The sequence below is a fragment of the Ostrinia nubilalis genome, chromosome 10, assembly GCF_963855985.1.
Source record: "Ostrinia nubilalis chromosome 10, ilOstNubi1.1, whole genome shotgun sequence".
Lineage (NCBI taxonomy): Eukaryota > Metazoa > Arthropoda > Insecta > Lepidoptera > Crambidae > Ostrinia > Ostrinia nubilalis.
This window is the reverse complement of record NC_087097.1, coordinates 1,403,404-1,420,611: the sequence shown is the minus strand read 5'-3', so window position 1 is coordinate 1,420,611 and position 17,208 is coordinate 1,403,404. Positions and strand designations below refer to the sequence as shown.

The 17,208-nt window shown below is 37.1% G+C and overlaps 2 protein-coding genes across 2 annotated transcripts in view; one reads left to right on the top strand and one right to left on the bottom strand.

Moving 5' to 3' along the window:
• Positions 1 to 6,699: 6,699 nt before the first annotated feature.
• Positions 6,700 to 10,615, bottom strand: LOC135075491 (lipase 1-like). The gene has a single exon (XM_063969930.1). It carries the CDS (start codon positions 10,606 to 10,608, stop codon positions 9,562 to 9,564), a length of 1,047 nt encoding a protein of 348 aa, XP_063826000.1. The 5' UTR covers positions 10,609 to 10,615; the 3' UTR covers positions 6,700 to 9,561.
• A 5,660-nt stretch (positions 10,616 to 16,275) lies between these two features.
• LOC135075662 (cationic amino acid transporter 2) overlaps positions 16,276 to 17,208 on the top strand; it is a 38,387-nt gene continuing 37,454 nt past the window's right edge. The window contains exon 1 of the mRNA XM_063970079.1: positions 16,276 to 16,569. Coding sequence (XP_063826149.1) covers positions 16,476 to 16,569 — 94 coding nt within the window. The 5' untranslated portion in view covers positions 16,276 to 16,475. The remainder of the gene's footprint in view (positions 16,570 to 17,208) is intronic.

The following is a 17,208-nucleotide window of genomic DNA, read 5'->3' as shown; positions in this document are numbered from 1 at the left end:
AGGAGAGCGCCATTAAGCTCTAGGTTTGGGATGGTAAGTTTTCTACTAAGAGGGGCAACTCTAGATTTTGAGCACAATAAACTGACCTGGACCTGACCATCATTTGATAAAGATCGAAGAAATATACAGCAACCTATGGCATGTAGAGATGCATCAGAAAATCCAACCAGTTCCACTGTCTCTATATTATCAAAGCCTACAGCTGCTCTGGATATTTGGATTGTGCCCTTGTCTTTTAGTTCTCTAAGGATTTTTTGCCATGTGGGCAACAGAGCAGTAGGTAGGGGAGAGTCCCAATTTATCTTAGATTTCCACACTTCCTGCATGAACAATTTAGTTTTGACTACTATAGGGCCTATTAAGCCAAGAGGGTCATACATTTTTCCAATAAAGCTCAATATGTCTCTCTTGGTTTGAAGATTATTGTTATCATCAGCTATGGAGCATGAAAATAAAAAAGTATCAGTAAGTACATCGTACTTTAAACCTAGTGTTTTAATAATATTGTCCTTATTGAGGGCAATCTGATCAAAATATTTAATACTATCAGGCAAATCATGCAGAGTTTCTGGGAAATTTGAACACCACTTATGTAAGTTAAAACTGCCTATTTTCATTAATTCTATTAACTGTTGTTTTAGCTCAAAAATTTCCTCTTTGCTATTTGCACCACAGATTATGTCATCAACGTAAGTACTTTGTTTGATAGCCTTTGCAGCAGCTGGAAACTGATCCTGATATAATTGAGCAAGTTCAATTAAGCATCTGGTACTTAAAAACATGGAGGATTTAAGACCATAAGTTACTGTTTGCAACTGTAAACATGAAATAGGTTTTTCAGGGTCATCTCTCCACAAGATATTCTGCAATGGTCTAAACCTTTCACTAACAAAACACATTCTAAACATTTTCTCAATATCACACATGAGAGTGTACTTGTAGGTTCGCAAAAGTGTAAGTATGTTAAATAAATCATTTTGAACTATTGGGCCATTCAACATCAAGTCATTCACTGAGACACCATTTTTAGTTTTAACATTACCTCCAAACACAACTCTCAACTTTGTTGTTTTGCTATCTTCGTTGTGAACTGCATGATGAGCAAGAAAGTAAACGGGATCATCATAGACATTGTATTGACTAATGTCAACTTCCTTGGCATGACCTAGCTTCACAAATTCGTCAATGAACTGTTTATATTTTACAAAATATTCATAATTTGTAGCAAATTTTTTCTCTAGGGCATGAAATCTTTGCAAGGCAAGTGAAAAGGAATCTCCTATATCTAATTCTTCCAAAGGAAATTTTAATGGAATGTCAACATAGAAATGGTTATTTTCTAATTTTACAGAGTTTTTAAAGCATGCCTCCGCCTGCATAAATTCACAATTTTGACTATTATTTTCCTCTGGTACCTTTTCTGAAAGCCAAAAGTTTTTCATTATATTTTCTAACCTATCATTGCAGTTGTCATCCTGAATAATAAAGTTTGACACTAGGTTGACATTGGCTGTATGTAATTTGGTGCTCTCAACTGTACCAGAGACCACATGACCAAATATAGTGTTTTGCAGAACAAGGCCATTTTCTAATTTAATTATGCCATCGAGGATAATTTTAGAATAAACATCTACTCCTAATAACAGACATATCTCAGATGGTTTATTGAACTCATCATCTGCTAATTGTATATGAGGAGGAATTTGACATTTTTTGAAATAATTTTGTGGCAAATTAGCAGTTATTGCATCCACAATATGACATTTAATTGATAATTTTACATCTTGTATTGAAGATTTGATAAGTAGGTTAGTATACTCATGAACTTTGTTTGGTGTATTGCCCAAACCAGTGATATTAAAATCTTGAGCCATAGGGGTCAAGTTCAATTGCTTTGCTAGTGAGCGCTTTATATTAGATACTTGACTGCCACAATCTAGAAGTGCCTTTACAAAGGTTTCCTGCCCGAGATTGTCAACAACTTTCACTTTTAATGTAGGCAAGAGTATGTGTTTTTCATTCAAAGATAAGTTGGAATGCAAAGTAATTACATCTCCCTTTGGTTTCCCTTCATGCAAAAGAGTATTGTGGCTATTTTTACAAACCCTACATTTAAAGTTGTATTTGCATTTTTCTGAATGAACTCCAAGGCATATTGTGCACAAGTTGTTATCAGATACAAATTTTTTACGGTCAGCGACTGGTGCCATTTTAAACTTAGGACATGCATAAATGGGATGATCATTACTACAAAAGAAACAATTTTTCACAGTTTTGTTATTTGAATTTGTGGCAACATTGGAAACTTTATATTGATTAAAGTTAGATTTAGTTTTTCCTTCATATGAAGTATTTTTTACAGGTAAACTGTCTTCAAGACCTATTGCTCTTTTTTCTAAAAATGATAAAAATTCATCCATAGTAGGTAAGTTATCAGGACATGGCCTGTCAAGGTGGTAAGCTCGGTTGGTATAGCTATCAAGCTTACGTGAAAGCAAAGATATTAATAACATATCCCATTCCTCAACAGGTTGACCACAATTTTTTAAAGCATGAAGTTGTTGACGCACATCTGAGATAAAAGACCTAATACTTGCCGCTGTCCCCTTTTGCATTTGGGGCATATCCAAAAGAAGATTGACATGGTTTGCAATAATTCTAACTTTATTATCATATCTGTGTTGTAACAATTTAACCGCTTCGGGATATGATTCGTTAACGAGAGGCAAGTTTATAACAACTGCCAACGCATCACCTTGCAAGTATTTCCTTAGATAAAACATTTTTTGAACATTGGATAATGATTGATTATTGTCAATAACTGCTTTGAATAAATCCATAAAGGGTTTAAATTGAGTAAAATCTCTACCATCAAATGTTGACAACTCAATATTAGGCAATTTACTATTTGACTGACTTTCTGAAACTGACTCTGATTTAAGTTTAACTATGGCAGCATTGATTTTACTAAGAATATTAAAGTATTTGTCTTCGACCAATTCCTGGTCTTCTTCATCACTTTCGTCTAAACATGATATATCTATGCATACACCCTCATACTCCTTGTAGGTGGTGATGAGTTTGTCCCTGCGCGCTTCCAGCATCTCAACCTTGGATAATTCCAGGTTATTAGGTTCATCAATAAATTTTTCTAAGCGAGTGATTGCAGACTTACATTGTCCTCGCTGTTTGCAAAGTCTTTTCAGCTCCTTTTCCGTGGTAGCCATAATAACGAAACGTAAACACCGCACTTAGTAGAACCACTTGATAAAAACACACAAACACTTGCACTTTTGACGAATATGGCCGGCACCCGGCAGCACCCACGCCGCGAATTTCCGCCAAGTGATTTTGTCGCCGGTGACCCTGCCTCCCAGGCCGGGGTGTCGCACGGGGGTTGCTCCAAAAATGACCCTGGGGTCTTGTAGCACGATGATATTGTCGTAGACGCGAGAATTTATAGAATTCTCGATGTAGGGACGCTCGCTGGCACGTGACCGGTTCCGGCTTATAGACCGAAATTATCGCCGATCCGCAGTAAAGACGAACGAAAACACTCACAGGTTATTTTATAGCTCGAAGGACCACTTTCCGCCTGTTAAATAAAACAGGCGGAATATTTTATAGCAAATTTTGATTTATTGAAACCAATTTATAAATGCACACAATATGGCTGCGCTGCGCTCCAAAATAGAAGAGAGAGCATAGAGTAAAGACCAATCTAATCATAGACAATATTTTTTTACTTTTTTAATTTTTTATGTTCCGTATTGAACAGAACCGTTTAGGCACTTCTAGGTTTGACTTAGTCAAAGGCCGAAATAAGAATTTACTTCGGGGTTTGCCTGAAGGCCTTGGTCAAACCTAGGATAGACCAGTCATTCCGCGAAGAGACTGCATATCGACCTTTGACTATGACATATGAATCAAGGAAAAACTAAAATATTTGGGGGCACGGTAGTGCAACCGCCAAGTCGAGTAAAATTTTTCAATTTCGGTCCAGTTTTCTAGATACATAACTGCTGTCTACAAAATACAAAAAGAAATTAGATTTGGGGGCACGGTAGTGCAACCGCCAAGTCGCGTAAAATTTTTCAATTTCGGTCCAGTTTTCTAGATACATAACTGCTGTCTACAAAATACAAAAGAGAAAGAAAACACGTGTAAATTAAATTATTTAGTGCGATGGCCAAGTCAATAATTTATGTAAAACGTTAAAGATTTCCTGGCCTGGACTTGGTATTACATGGATCTCACAACTTTTTACCGTAGAACAACTGAGTTGCGAGACTTGGTTTTTTTGACAAGTATTGTTTTTGATGGGATAGATATGTTATAAATCATCGGCGCGCGGCAAGTATTTGAAAAGAAAGAGACAGTGCGAGCGCACAAATGACAGAGATAGCACGCGCGCCCGCGATTACCGACCGTAGCGCGTAAGAAATAAGGCTCATATCCGGACGCCTTAAAACTTTGTTTACGAGTCCCGCGCGTTAGAGCAAGTACTCGCGTCTTCCAGAAAGCGGGCGAACCGTCGATTTTCTAGTTAGTAGGCGAGCTGGAGCGGTATATAAACCGGCCGCCGGACCGCTGGATGCGGGCAGCGCAGGACCGTTCATTGTGGAAAACCTTGAGGGAGGCCTTTGTCCAGCAGTGGACGTCATTTGGCTGAAACGACGACGACGATTTAACTTTTGACAATGCATGCTTAGTTTGTGATTTTGGTTTTAATCACGTCACAGTGTTTTTAATTTATTATTCAGAAGCGTAAATTAGTGTGGATTACAATTATGTATTTGAAGAATAATAACCCCCTTACTAATAAAAAGTTACACAGTTGTTGAACACTGTTTTAAAATGACATTTCCATACTAAACGTCACTTTAAAACACTGTTCAACGAGCGTGTAAGTTTTATTAGTAAGAGGGTAAGTATTTATTTTTAATCGATTTTATAAATTTACAGTCAAAGAATTATTTCATCATAACAGCTATCATTTGCGCATGTCATGGATTATGTTCCCTGTCTGCAACAATTAGTAACTACTACCAGGCCTGTTCATCTCCGCGAGTTTACATCGAAAACAAAACACGCACGATTGCCCCCTACAGGAGTACTATTCGACAAGGCCTCACATACGAGCGAACTTTGACTCACGCACGCGTATTCTTGCGTATGATGGAAAAAAATAAAGAAAATGGTGTACTAAATACTGTGCAGTATTTAACTGCCTAAATAATAATAAAAACACAGAATGTACTTTTTTAAGTTGCCTATAGACACTGATTGCCTATAGTTAATATTATTCATGATAATTCATGCTAAATCATGTATTTCCTCCGCCATTTTCTGCAGTTTGGCACCTCACGTCACATCATTTTACCGAAGTCAGCCCTATAGCTTCGGCGCAGTACCGATCACTGACGTTTGTCAACAAAACTTTTGACAAACTTGCTTGACTCTTGAAACAAGCTAAATTACACCATATTGTTAATGACATTGAGCATACATTTTTTTAAATACCTTCGCGAAGTAAAACTTCTGTACGTAGTACTTATTATTATTCTGTGCTACTACAAACAACTAAAGCCCGGTCGCCGAGTACGTAGAATTTCGTCCAATGACCCATCTTTAGCAACTGTGCAGCATGCGGCCGCAGTGAGTGTGCGAGTGCGACAGCAATACAATTACGCGCGAGTGATAAGGATGGGTTTGTTACTTGAAATGTCAACCTTACGGGAGTAGTAATAAGAGTGTATCGCTGACTTTAGTCCGCGAACTACATTGCCCGCGTGCATTATATCATTAAAAGTATAGTTAACGTTCGATAATTTGTTGGATTATTGATAAATCTGTTTTAATATATTATCAAATGGCCAATAGATGTATAAAAATGGACGGAGCAATTATTCACACGACGTAATTACGTAAAAATAAGAACTATAACATAGTAAAGGAAAATCTATTGGATTACTGTGAAAAGCTATGTATTTGAACATATAGAAGCGTATTAAAAAATAAAAATCAGCAGAGCAATTTTTCAGTAGAAGTTATAGTGCAAAATGTTAAAAGTTAAATTTCAGGTATCTCTGAAATCGAAAAAGTGTTGGATTCTTTTACATACATATTCTAAGTAGTACATAGGTACGTATACAGAAAGAATTTCAGGCTGAGAATTTTTACACAGAGAGTTATTAACGATTTTCATGTTTAGGTCAAAAAACATAACTTCCCAAAAAAAATTTTGTTGGATTTTTGCATATCTCTGATCTATATTACCTACTTTCACCATGTGCCAAGTTTCATTGACGGACGAATTATTCGGATGTCTCCATACAACGAATCTCCTCGTTGATTGGACTATTACGTGTTCATAATATCATACACATTATTTAACAAGTCCATGAAACCAACTTTATTTTCACGTATAAACAAGTTTGAAATCAATCTTTGAAACAAATTATTTTAGCAAAATACGTGGACGATGAAAATTTGTGAGACTTGTCAAATTGACTTGACGTTTAAAATCATGTGTTATCTCCATATTGTCTATGACTTGTCTCTGACACATCAGTGCTGTAACCTGTGAGTCATAGACAATAATCTGTAAATTTAATCGATATTATTTTAAGTATTCCCTTATTCCGATTACTGATTAATGTTAAATTTGTGTAGTTTTTCAGCGATAACTTCGACAATATTGGAGATAACGTAAAATTATTTTTCTACTTTTAGTGTATGCTTTTTCGGAGTCAATTTAATTTTTAGTCGGTTTTATTTAAACGAAATTATTTTACTTTTTTATGCAATTATGCTTACGTATTGTTCCATTGCTTATTTTCCTATATAAGTAAATAAAATAAAAATCTTCTTTCAATTGATAGCATCTTAAATTACCTCCCTAGCGAAATAGAGCAACCAAGAACTGAGCGAGCGAGATGTCACTAGTAGCAACACTGTCAAACAGAACTTTTTGCAACTATTTGAAGTTTAATAACTTTACGGATATCATTGATTGTTTTACTGTCCAGTGTGTTTTTTGATTACATCTGTGCATACAGTTTGTTTCCTGTTCTCGAAAATTTCATAATCAGTTCACAAAAGTTCACATTCAATGTTGCGACTTTGTTGCATATTTTTAGTATTTTGACGATCACCCGGCGATGATACGCAAGTACTACAATAATTTCACTTCGCGATTAACGAGAGGTTTTGTCGCATCACTAGTTCACAGACTAATAATATTTTTATGTCAGTTGGCCATTTTTGATGACAATTATCTGCTGATTTCTAAAAAATTAGACTATACGATAACAGGTGTTTTAATCAAAAATCTGTGAAAGAGTTACAAACATCCAGACATCCAAATTTTCGCATTTTAACATTAGCAGGATTATGGAAAAAAAACCATAACTTTTTAATTCTTGTAGGTATTTAAAATAATCAAGGTTGAATTCTTATCATAATCACATCAAAATGCTCATTTTAACAGCGGCTTAAGTGATATTTTAAGGAATTAACAAATTCAAATGATGCAAAATAAAATTATCCAATATTTTTAACTGGGTAATAATGCCACATATTTTATGGCATTAGGGTGTGTATTTTTAGGACAAGTTTTCTGTAAATTAGTGCTCATGGACCTGGAATAGTCTTAGTGAATGCTTCATTATAAAATATTTAATTTAAAACTATTTACTTAGGACTTATTTGGGATGAAAACAACTAAGTACGTGGCATTCTTGGTTCACTCAACCTGGGTGAATAAAATATGTAGATAGGTATTTCATGTACCTACTTAGTAACTATATTTTATCTGCATGTCTTTGACCTTCTTAAAAAGTATTGTGTACGCATGTGTTGGTACGTTATTATTAAATGAATAATTACAACGTACGCGTAGTTAGGTAGGTAAGTATTGAACTATCTGGGTGTGTTCTTTTTACTTGAATCTAATTTCTGAGACGCAGAGGGATTACAAACAAAACTAATTTATTATTTTCTATATTCTTTAAGCACGTCGAATATAAGAGGGAATAAATATTGACCCATATTTTTACCCCATACGAAATCTATGTGATTCATGAGGTCGCGCTCCATGACATGGTAGTATACGACGTTGGGCAACTGACTCCGCAGGCGCTCAACGTCCTCCAAATCGGAAATATAATCGTTTTTGCCTGCAAATATTGCTATGGGGTCATTCCATCGTTTCGGGTGTTACGTTCGTACACACATATTCAACAATTTCATGTATTTTGAAATAGTATTTTAATAATGTTAGTGCCTTAATCTGTCCGTTTTTAGTTGTTTTATTTAAATAATAAAGTTTGTACAGCGTAGAATGTAGGATAACGAAAATATAAGTCGAAAAGTGTGCGTTTCGGGCGTTACGAGATTATGCCTCTATGTTCTGACTGTTGCTGCATTTACTCGAAATTTAGCGAATTTTATTAAGGAATCATACCTAAAACTTACAGGACTTCTAAAGTATGAAATTTACAAACCATGTAACATACAATCACTGTTAAATAAAACGTTTTACTATTTTTTTATAATTTTTTTCTTTGTTTCGGGTGTTACAATGGTTCTGTTTCGGGTGTTACGAGTACGAAAATGCAACGCGTTTTATCGATAAAATCGGTGTTTTATTAGTCTCTAGGTACTACAAAATAAGGAGTACAACAAATAAACACAAATAGAGCGAATTCTGGTTTGAAATTACGAAGCAGCTTTTTTTAAAAAATATACAAAGTTCAAGTTAAATTTTTCCTCAGAATATAGCTTTTTCTATTGTTTTTGGCTTGAAATAGCATTACTTTAATTTCTAATTACGATATTTATTGGAAATGTCAAACATCGACACTTTTTAGCAATACCTTAATTTTAGTGTTAAGTCCACATTTCAAAAAAGGCTTAAATTGAGAAATATGACTCCTTTTCCGATGCCAGCGCTAGTGGGAGGTCAAAGGACCCTCACAGTAATACTTTTTCACTTCTCCAAGCAATATACACACAATATCGACATATAAATAAAAATGTAATACCCGAATCGTTTCGGGTGTTACAGTTTTTAATCAAGAAAGAAACATACTAAATTAGTATCATGCTCAGATATTAGTTAGTATTTGAAATCATTACTACCATGACCTTACTTTTACCAAATATTGTTACCCTAATCCATGTGTAAGGTACAATAATAAAACAAATACCTGTTTTTCTGTTTCGGGTGTTACATCGCCGAAGTAACAAGAAAACACACTTAAAACTTGATGATTATCAATTTTTTTGGGACTATGACGCTATCTACCAATACTATGATAAATACCCTCGAATTATATAGTGGCAAAACGTTTCACAGATTGATAGTTTTTTTTAAATCGTATTACTAATAATTAGAGAGAAAATGATCATTCAGACAGTTGACTTAAGTATAGACTTTGAAGACTAATAACTTAAAAATTACTTGTTTCTTTCAGATTTTTTTGTTGCACATTATAATTTGGAATGTATACTTTCAAAATTCGTCAGATTTAATGCGAAAAGAACATATTTAGTTTTTCACCCTCGGTAACATTTGTCATGGAATGACCCTATGGGCATAGATACTTTATTTAAGTCATAGACGGGGGGAAGCGGGGAACGATACTTGATGACATTCTTGACTACACCGTAATCAAAATGTGCAAAGTTCTTCTTGGATGCGAGCTGAGACTGGTGGTCCGCATCCTTGCGCGACGTGCCCGCCGGGAAGTGCCCGATGACCACGGGGAAGAACTCCGGCTCCAGCTCGTCTGGATCGTTACCCGTCACCGGGAACACACCACCTTTCGCACATAAGTCGTAGCCAAGACTTTGAGTACATATCACTTTGGTCACCCCGTTCGGAATGATGGAATCAGAGCGAAATATTTCTTCGATGCCGAGCAATGCCAAGAAATCGCTGATCGTTGGCCACACTGCCGCAATCACAGCGGATAACCCTTTCACATGATTCAGATGACAAATGGGAGCCAGTGCAATCATTATTTCAATTTTATCGTTATATTCTGGTCTGTCTGATCCTAACACGTAGAACATTAAGTTGCCTTGGGAATGCCCGATGACCGGTAACTTGGTCAGATTCGTCAAATTAAGAACGTAGTCGATCATGGCAGGTGCGTCGTATACACCAAACTCGTGGAAACTGAAATCCCAAAACTTTTTTTTATCCTTATCTGGGTCCAAAGAAGTGTGTCGCCTGCCGTATTTGTTTCCGCGGCAATTCCCGAACCAAACGTCGTATCCGTCGGCAGCCAAAGCGATAGCTAGAGAACTCTTGCCTCGTATTATAAATGTATCCGCAGAGTCGAGGAGTCCATGCATCAGGAGGATCGGTCGAGATTTGTTGCCGGGAATATTGAAAATCGTCAGAATATAGCCGTCCTCGGTGACCACGTCATGCTCCTCGCACTTCTGGCCGTACTTTAAGGCTAGTTGTGTGAAATTCAGCCTTCCATCTTCCGGAATATTCGCTTCAATTAAAGAGTAGTTTACTCTACTGTAGACACACTGGGCCAAACTCACGGTTACTAACAGCGTTGGTACCACGTACTTATGTAGTCTCATCGTCACTGGTGAATTAACTAATTACAAGTTTATCTTGCCTCTTTTATACTTACAGAAAATTTAAATGTTTAGATAGCTGTAAGTATTGTATTAATCTGTTTTTTCAATTCTAAATTAGCAGTGAAATAATTATGCATATAGGTAGCTCATGTAGGTAAGTACGAAAAAAAAGATAAGTAACAGAATTAATTTGCATGAAAGTTACCATTGCAACTGCAACAAAGATGCAATTTTTACTCCAGCTAATACTAAGTATTAAGGCTGATTTACACGTATTAAGTAGGTATAGTTAAGAAGAGGTAACTAAATATTTACTTAATTTTAAGTGATCAAGCAAGTTGCATGTAAACACGATTTGCAACTTAAAATTTAGCTGTTAACTAAATTTTAACTTGCAACTTGCTACTAATTTCTGTGATTACCTACGTGCAATTAGGTAATCACATAAATAAAAGTATACCTACTAAGTTAAAATTTAGTTATCTACTTAACAGCTTAATACGTGTAAATCAGCCTTAAGTACGTATAGAAGGTGGATTCAATAGGTAAGTAGAGTGATTTTGTACGAAGCACATACGGAACCCTATTTACCTATGCGACTCTGTTTCGATCGATTTTCATTCATGCGTAAAATAAAATTCGAAGTCATGTGTTGGCCATGAACCCAGGTTACAAAACGTGACCTGCACTGCCTTCTCCGGTTGCTAAAGCTAGGCGACTCTATACCTACCTATGCATATAAGTGTCGGTTTAAACCTACCTACCATTTACCTGACACTATGCAAACTTTTTTATCCGCGAAATATTATTAAGTAGTCTGTTGTAATTTCAGTTGTATAAAAAAACAGGTTTGGGCTATAACCCCGGTTGCCCTCCCCTAAATTCGACCCTGCCTCTGACCCTACTTCATTTCACCTTTCTGGCGCAGTCGAGCTCGGGTAAAAAGTGAGTGGGTAGATGGAGTTAGGTCAGACAACAAACAAATTACACTAACCTGCAATCATTCAGGAGTCAGCATTGTTTTTCAGCAGCAGGTGACAGCGAACAACAGCAAAGCAGGATGTTTTCAGCTTCCGACAGAGGCACTCCGTTTTCTTCGTCGAACGTTTAGTCCAAGATTGCACTGCACGGCATTTAATGTATACTCACAGCAACGTTTTTAACACAGATCAGAGAGTCTGTCTAGTTTTTAAGGGATAGTTTTATATAGAAATTATTGTCATGCATCACCACGAGTCCACGACATTACACACACGCACAATGTGATTTTGTTTTGTTTTGTAACCGTATGAAATGATGATTGAGTGAACGGATTGGCCATCAATATCGGCCAATAAAGGTCACTACCGGTCAATTGAGATACTTTATTATGGACTGTCATTATCACTATTACTTCGTAAAGTTTATGTACGAAAATTAAGTAGGTCCTACCTATGCACATTTTAAAAAGGTACTCACACTATTTTAAATACGATTATTTATTATTGGTTTAAACTTACCTAGATAGTTAAATTAAAATAGCACCAAAGAAATTAAGGTGATAATAAGTTTTTCATACATATTAATTTCTTCTTCTTACAACTTACCTAACAAGTTTAAATAAATTGTTTGCTTTAACTAGTAACAAGTTTTAACACGTACCTACTTAATTATTGTTTATAGTATTTATCTGGCTATACAGGGTGACTTTTGTATCAGTATCCAAATTTTTTCCTGACATTAGGTATCGTTTATAGATGACATTTTTAATAAAAAATAGGTAGGTCAAATTTTAACATCAACTATTTTTTTCCTAACCAATTAATAACGTAGTGTGGTTACCGCGCTTAGCGCGTAAACATTTTGCGGGAGAGCGGGTCGAGCGGAGAGCTGGCAACGTGTGGCAACGCTCAAACGGCCGGCCTGGCCGCGCGGCATTACGAGACGCGCGTATCGCTGCGCGCGCCGATCGTTCCGTCGCGCCGTCAACGTAACGATGTATTCGCATCGCGAGTGTTATGAAATGATTCGGTGCTACGTTTTAAGTGGAGAGAGTTTGAACCGGGCCCAGAGGAATATCTCAACTTCGTAACCAAGGACTAAACCCAACAGTGCCAAACCGGTGAACGATTTTAGCGGCAAACTGAAGCGAGATCCGCGAGCAAGTAGGTAAGTACCTACACGAGACGCGAAGTGCGAAATAACACTGTAGTTTTAAATAAACTCAAAGACAATGTACAAAAGCGTGCAAGTCTGTCTGGAGAAAAATGGTATGCACTTTGGGCAATTATTAAAATACCTTCTCATAATTTGTTAGTTTGTAGTTAGGTTAGGTAGGTTTGGTAAGCAATCTCAATTATTGCACATGAAAATAATGATGAACTTTTTAAATACCCCCGAATAGGTACACAAGAAAAGTAGTGTTACCGATACTCTCGGTGATTTTATTTTGTTTTTGATAGCGTAATTATTGTCGTAGGTATTTAATTTTTCTACCATAAATTAGTAAGTCTGTTTAATTAAAACTAATTACCACTTTGAAATCTTTTGCATTTTGACGGTCTCCTAATCCCGTGAAAGTATGAATCGTATCGCAATGAATGAAATGCGGCGCGGGCAGGCGCGTACGTGTGTGCGTGCGTAAGCGAGTGAGCCGTGACCATGGTGTAAGTGTTTTTTCAGACTGTTTCTGGGTGCTTTATTTTGAAATTTTTGTACTGGACGATACAAAAATAAAAAATACGTGTTTTGTCTTTCGCTTCATAGATTATTATATTAAAATTTGGATACTGATACAAAAGTCACCCTGTATGTAGGCCTAGTACTTATCTTGATAACACACGCTCTGATGCCCAGTTTGCCCAGCCATAAAGTTGCCCAGCAGACAGTTTTTGAGATTAAAAACTAGCGAAAATAGTATAAATAAATGAATGACCCCATAGGTACTGTTATGGACTTAACGCTAAAATAATTATTAATATGTTTTAACAATGTCAAGAAGCCACAATCTAAAATTGTAGAAGTAGAACATCTCAATGTATGGTTCTAGAAAAAAACAAAAATATAAGTAAAATTTAAAAAAGTCTACCTACACAAAAATCTATATTATTACCGTGCTGGTACGCTACGGGATTTTGCAACAAACTTTTTTAAAGGTAAACAGATATTTTATCCTTCCGACGTTGGATGGTTGCACGCACGAGTCATGGTCGCGGGCAGTCGCGGGCAGACTAAAGATAGCATTCGGATCAAGACGACCGCGACGCGAGACCGCGACTCGAGACCGCGACCGGCGACCGGTCGCAGGTCGCAGGGCGACAGCTACTTACGAATCTTCGCGACACGAGTCGTGCGACCCATACGAAACTCAGTATGTTTGCAGTTAAAGTAAAATAGTACCTATCTGTAAACAATAAAAATAAGTACCTTTTCTAATAAAAATATGTATCATTTGAACCTAATGCTTTTCCAATTTTTTCCCAAATATTGTCTCTCACAGTATTATCTTTATAAGCTTGAAGTCTCGTATCGAATACAGGTGCGTTTTTACTTACTAATTCTATTAATATTTCGTCTTCGTGCGAAGAAAACACGGCCATTTTGCATCTGTCGCGCCACGGCACTGCCTTGTGAGCGACCGAGTCGCGCGACGCAAGTAGCCGGAAGGCCACGCCCACACGTCGCGCGACTCGGTCGCTTGCATCCGTCAGCACTTCCTATTAATTCATATAAAGGTAGCATTCGGATCAAGACGACCGCGACGCGAGACCGCGACTCGAGACCGCGACCGGCGACCGGTCGCAGGTCGCAGGGCGACAGCTACTTACGAATCTTCGCGACACGAATCGTGCGACCCATACGAAACTCAATTTGTTTGCAGTTACTTAACTAAACGGTTGTATTCCATCCATCTGTAAACAATAAAAATAAGTACCTTTTCTAATAAAAATATGTATCATTTGAACTTACTTGTTTTATTTAATGCTTTTCCAATTTTTTCCTAAATATTGTCTCTCACAGTATTATCTTTATAAGCTTGAAGTCTCGTATCGAATACAGGTGCGTTTTTACTTACTAATTCTATTAAAATTTCGTCTTCGTGCGAAGAAAACACAGCCATTTTGCATCTGTCGCGCCACGGCACTGCCTTGTGAGCGACCGAGTCGCGCGACGCAAGTAGCCGGCAGGCCACGCCCACACGTCGCGCGACTTGGTCGCTTGCATCCGTCAGCACTTCCTATTAATTCATATAAAGCAGTGGGTCGCGGTCGCCGGTCGCGGTCTCGAGTCGCGGTCTCGCGTCGCGGTCGTCTTGATCCGAATGCTACCTTAAAGCAGTGGGTCGCGGTCGCCGGTCGCGGTCTCGAGTCGCGGTCTCGCGTCGCGGTCGTCTTGATCCGAATGCTACCTTAAGAAAGAGATGCGGCGGCGTCCGCGTCGTCAGCTCGTCTGTCCGGGCGCAATGAATTTTCTTCACCCACCCGCATTTGCGCAATATTTTGATTTTCGTCCGTGGTACAGTCAGTCCGACAAACTGCACTAACAATGTCCGAAGTTCTTTGAGACGGCCTAAAATGATCTAATCTAGCCTACGTCTACGATCGTAAAATCTAGTCTCAGAAGAGCGAGGAATAAATCAAATTCATATTTATGGAACGCACCCTATTGATGCAAGAGTTCTATGCGCTTACGTCAACTCCTTCCAAAGGATATTTTGTAGGTCCTTAATTTGTCGAATATCGATATCGATAGATTAAAATGTGGTGTGTAAAATAATAACAGAGTAAAATACAAATGAGTAGGTCATCTTCATAGAAACAATTCCCCGCTAATCCACGCTAAATTTTGTCAGTGTGTGCGCGCCGCATACATATTGGCGCGCTCACATACAAACCGAACCGCGCTCGGTGCGTTTCTATGAAGATGACCTACTCATTTGTATTTACTCTGATAATAATGTTACACGTGAATAAGGGCTACCTTTTCTTTTTTTTATTAATTACTATATTTTGAGTTCATAAGTGCCACTTGTGGTCTAGACTGAATATTTTTGACTTTGATTTTTTGATTTTGAATGAAAGCAGGAAAACCAGTTTTTAAAAGATTTAAGTGCTATGCAAGTGTTACGATCAGTTTAAGAAATGGTATTTTTGTTCTATGATAATAAAAAAAATACAACCTAACTAGTTTTAACTTTTAACACGTCCGTCCTAATAATATGTTCCTATCAGACCGATATCAATATACAAGGTGATTGTTTGAATTGGCCGCTGCTTTCTTTCTTAGTGCAGAGACTGCCAGAATAAAATTGTACATGTGACATCTTTTGGAAATAAATACGTTTTCCTTTTTATTACTACAATCTCCTAGAACTTAATTTACTTAATTACGTATAACATAGTCTTCATACAAGCGCTTTGTGTTAAGTGAGGCAAAAATCTAATGTCATCAACTGTCACAACTTTGTTTTGTTATTATGTGCAATATAGGCGACTTTTTCAACGTCACCAATATCAAAGAAATTCCAATCCAATACAACAATTCAACGTTCATACGGTAAACAGTACGTTTAGATGTTTCAGTTATAAATGAATTTATCGATATCGACAAAAAGACACCCATTACATCACTAGCACCCATGTGCTAGCTGTCAAAACCAGGTGACACAAACTGTCACTGTCAAAAACTTGTGCAACCAGCGACTGCAATGTGCGAAACCGAGTTGGCAAATACTGTTTTTTATCAGTATTTACGAGATAAATTCTAATCAGTTATTCTAATTTACTTTTCCACATTACCCGCCGTATTTAAACTTCGTCAGGTTCATAGTATTTGTGCGGTAAAGAGGGAACCTTATTAGGTTATAGGCCGCAAGTGTCGATTTCAAAATGACTTTTCCTGATGGGAACGGGTCTGCAAATTACGAGGGTTCACGGGGAATTGATCACAATAGGTGTACCGTGAAACAAGCTTACGAAGATGGTAAGTTACTTCATTCATTGTGGAAAACCTTGGGGGAGGCCTTTGTCCAGCAGTGGACGTCATTTGGCTGAAAAGAAGAAGAAGAAGAAGAAGTTACTTAGTCCATAATTTTTTTTATGATCATAGTTTCAACAGTGAGATATGAATCTTGTATTTTTTAAATAAAATTATTTGTCCACGTGTAATGTTGTATTTCAAACCGGGTAAAATATGTGCTTACTATTCATATTCTAAAATGCCTTTTGATTCTTTTCTAATTCACTATTTTGGACAAGTTTAAGTTTTTAAACACTAATTTCATTAAAGTGTTCACTATTCAAATTGCATGCACACTATGAAATAGACTTAAAATGTTTCTGTTTATTTTTATTTTAAATAATATTTATTTCATCATCATCGTCATACTGGTATAATTCATACTGGAAAATGCAGCGAGTTACGTCCAGTCACAAGGTGGACCGACGATCTGATAAAGATAGCAGGAAGGCGCTGGATGCAGGCCACTGCCAACCGTGTGATGTGGAAGTGATTGGGGGAGGCCTATGTTCAGCAGTGGACGTCCTGTGGCTGGTGTGATGATGATGATAATGAAGTAAAACAATTGCACGCCTACAAAGCAACAAACTATTGCAAGAATAA

What these genes read in the sequence shown, in the direction of transcription:
- LOC135075491 (XM_063969930.1), bottom strand. Translation starts at nt 10,608, where the DNA reads ATGAGACTACATAAGTACGTGGTACCAACGCTGTTAGTAACCGTGAGT.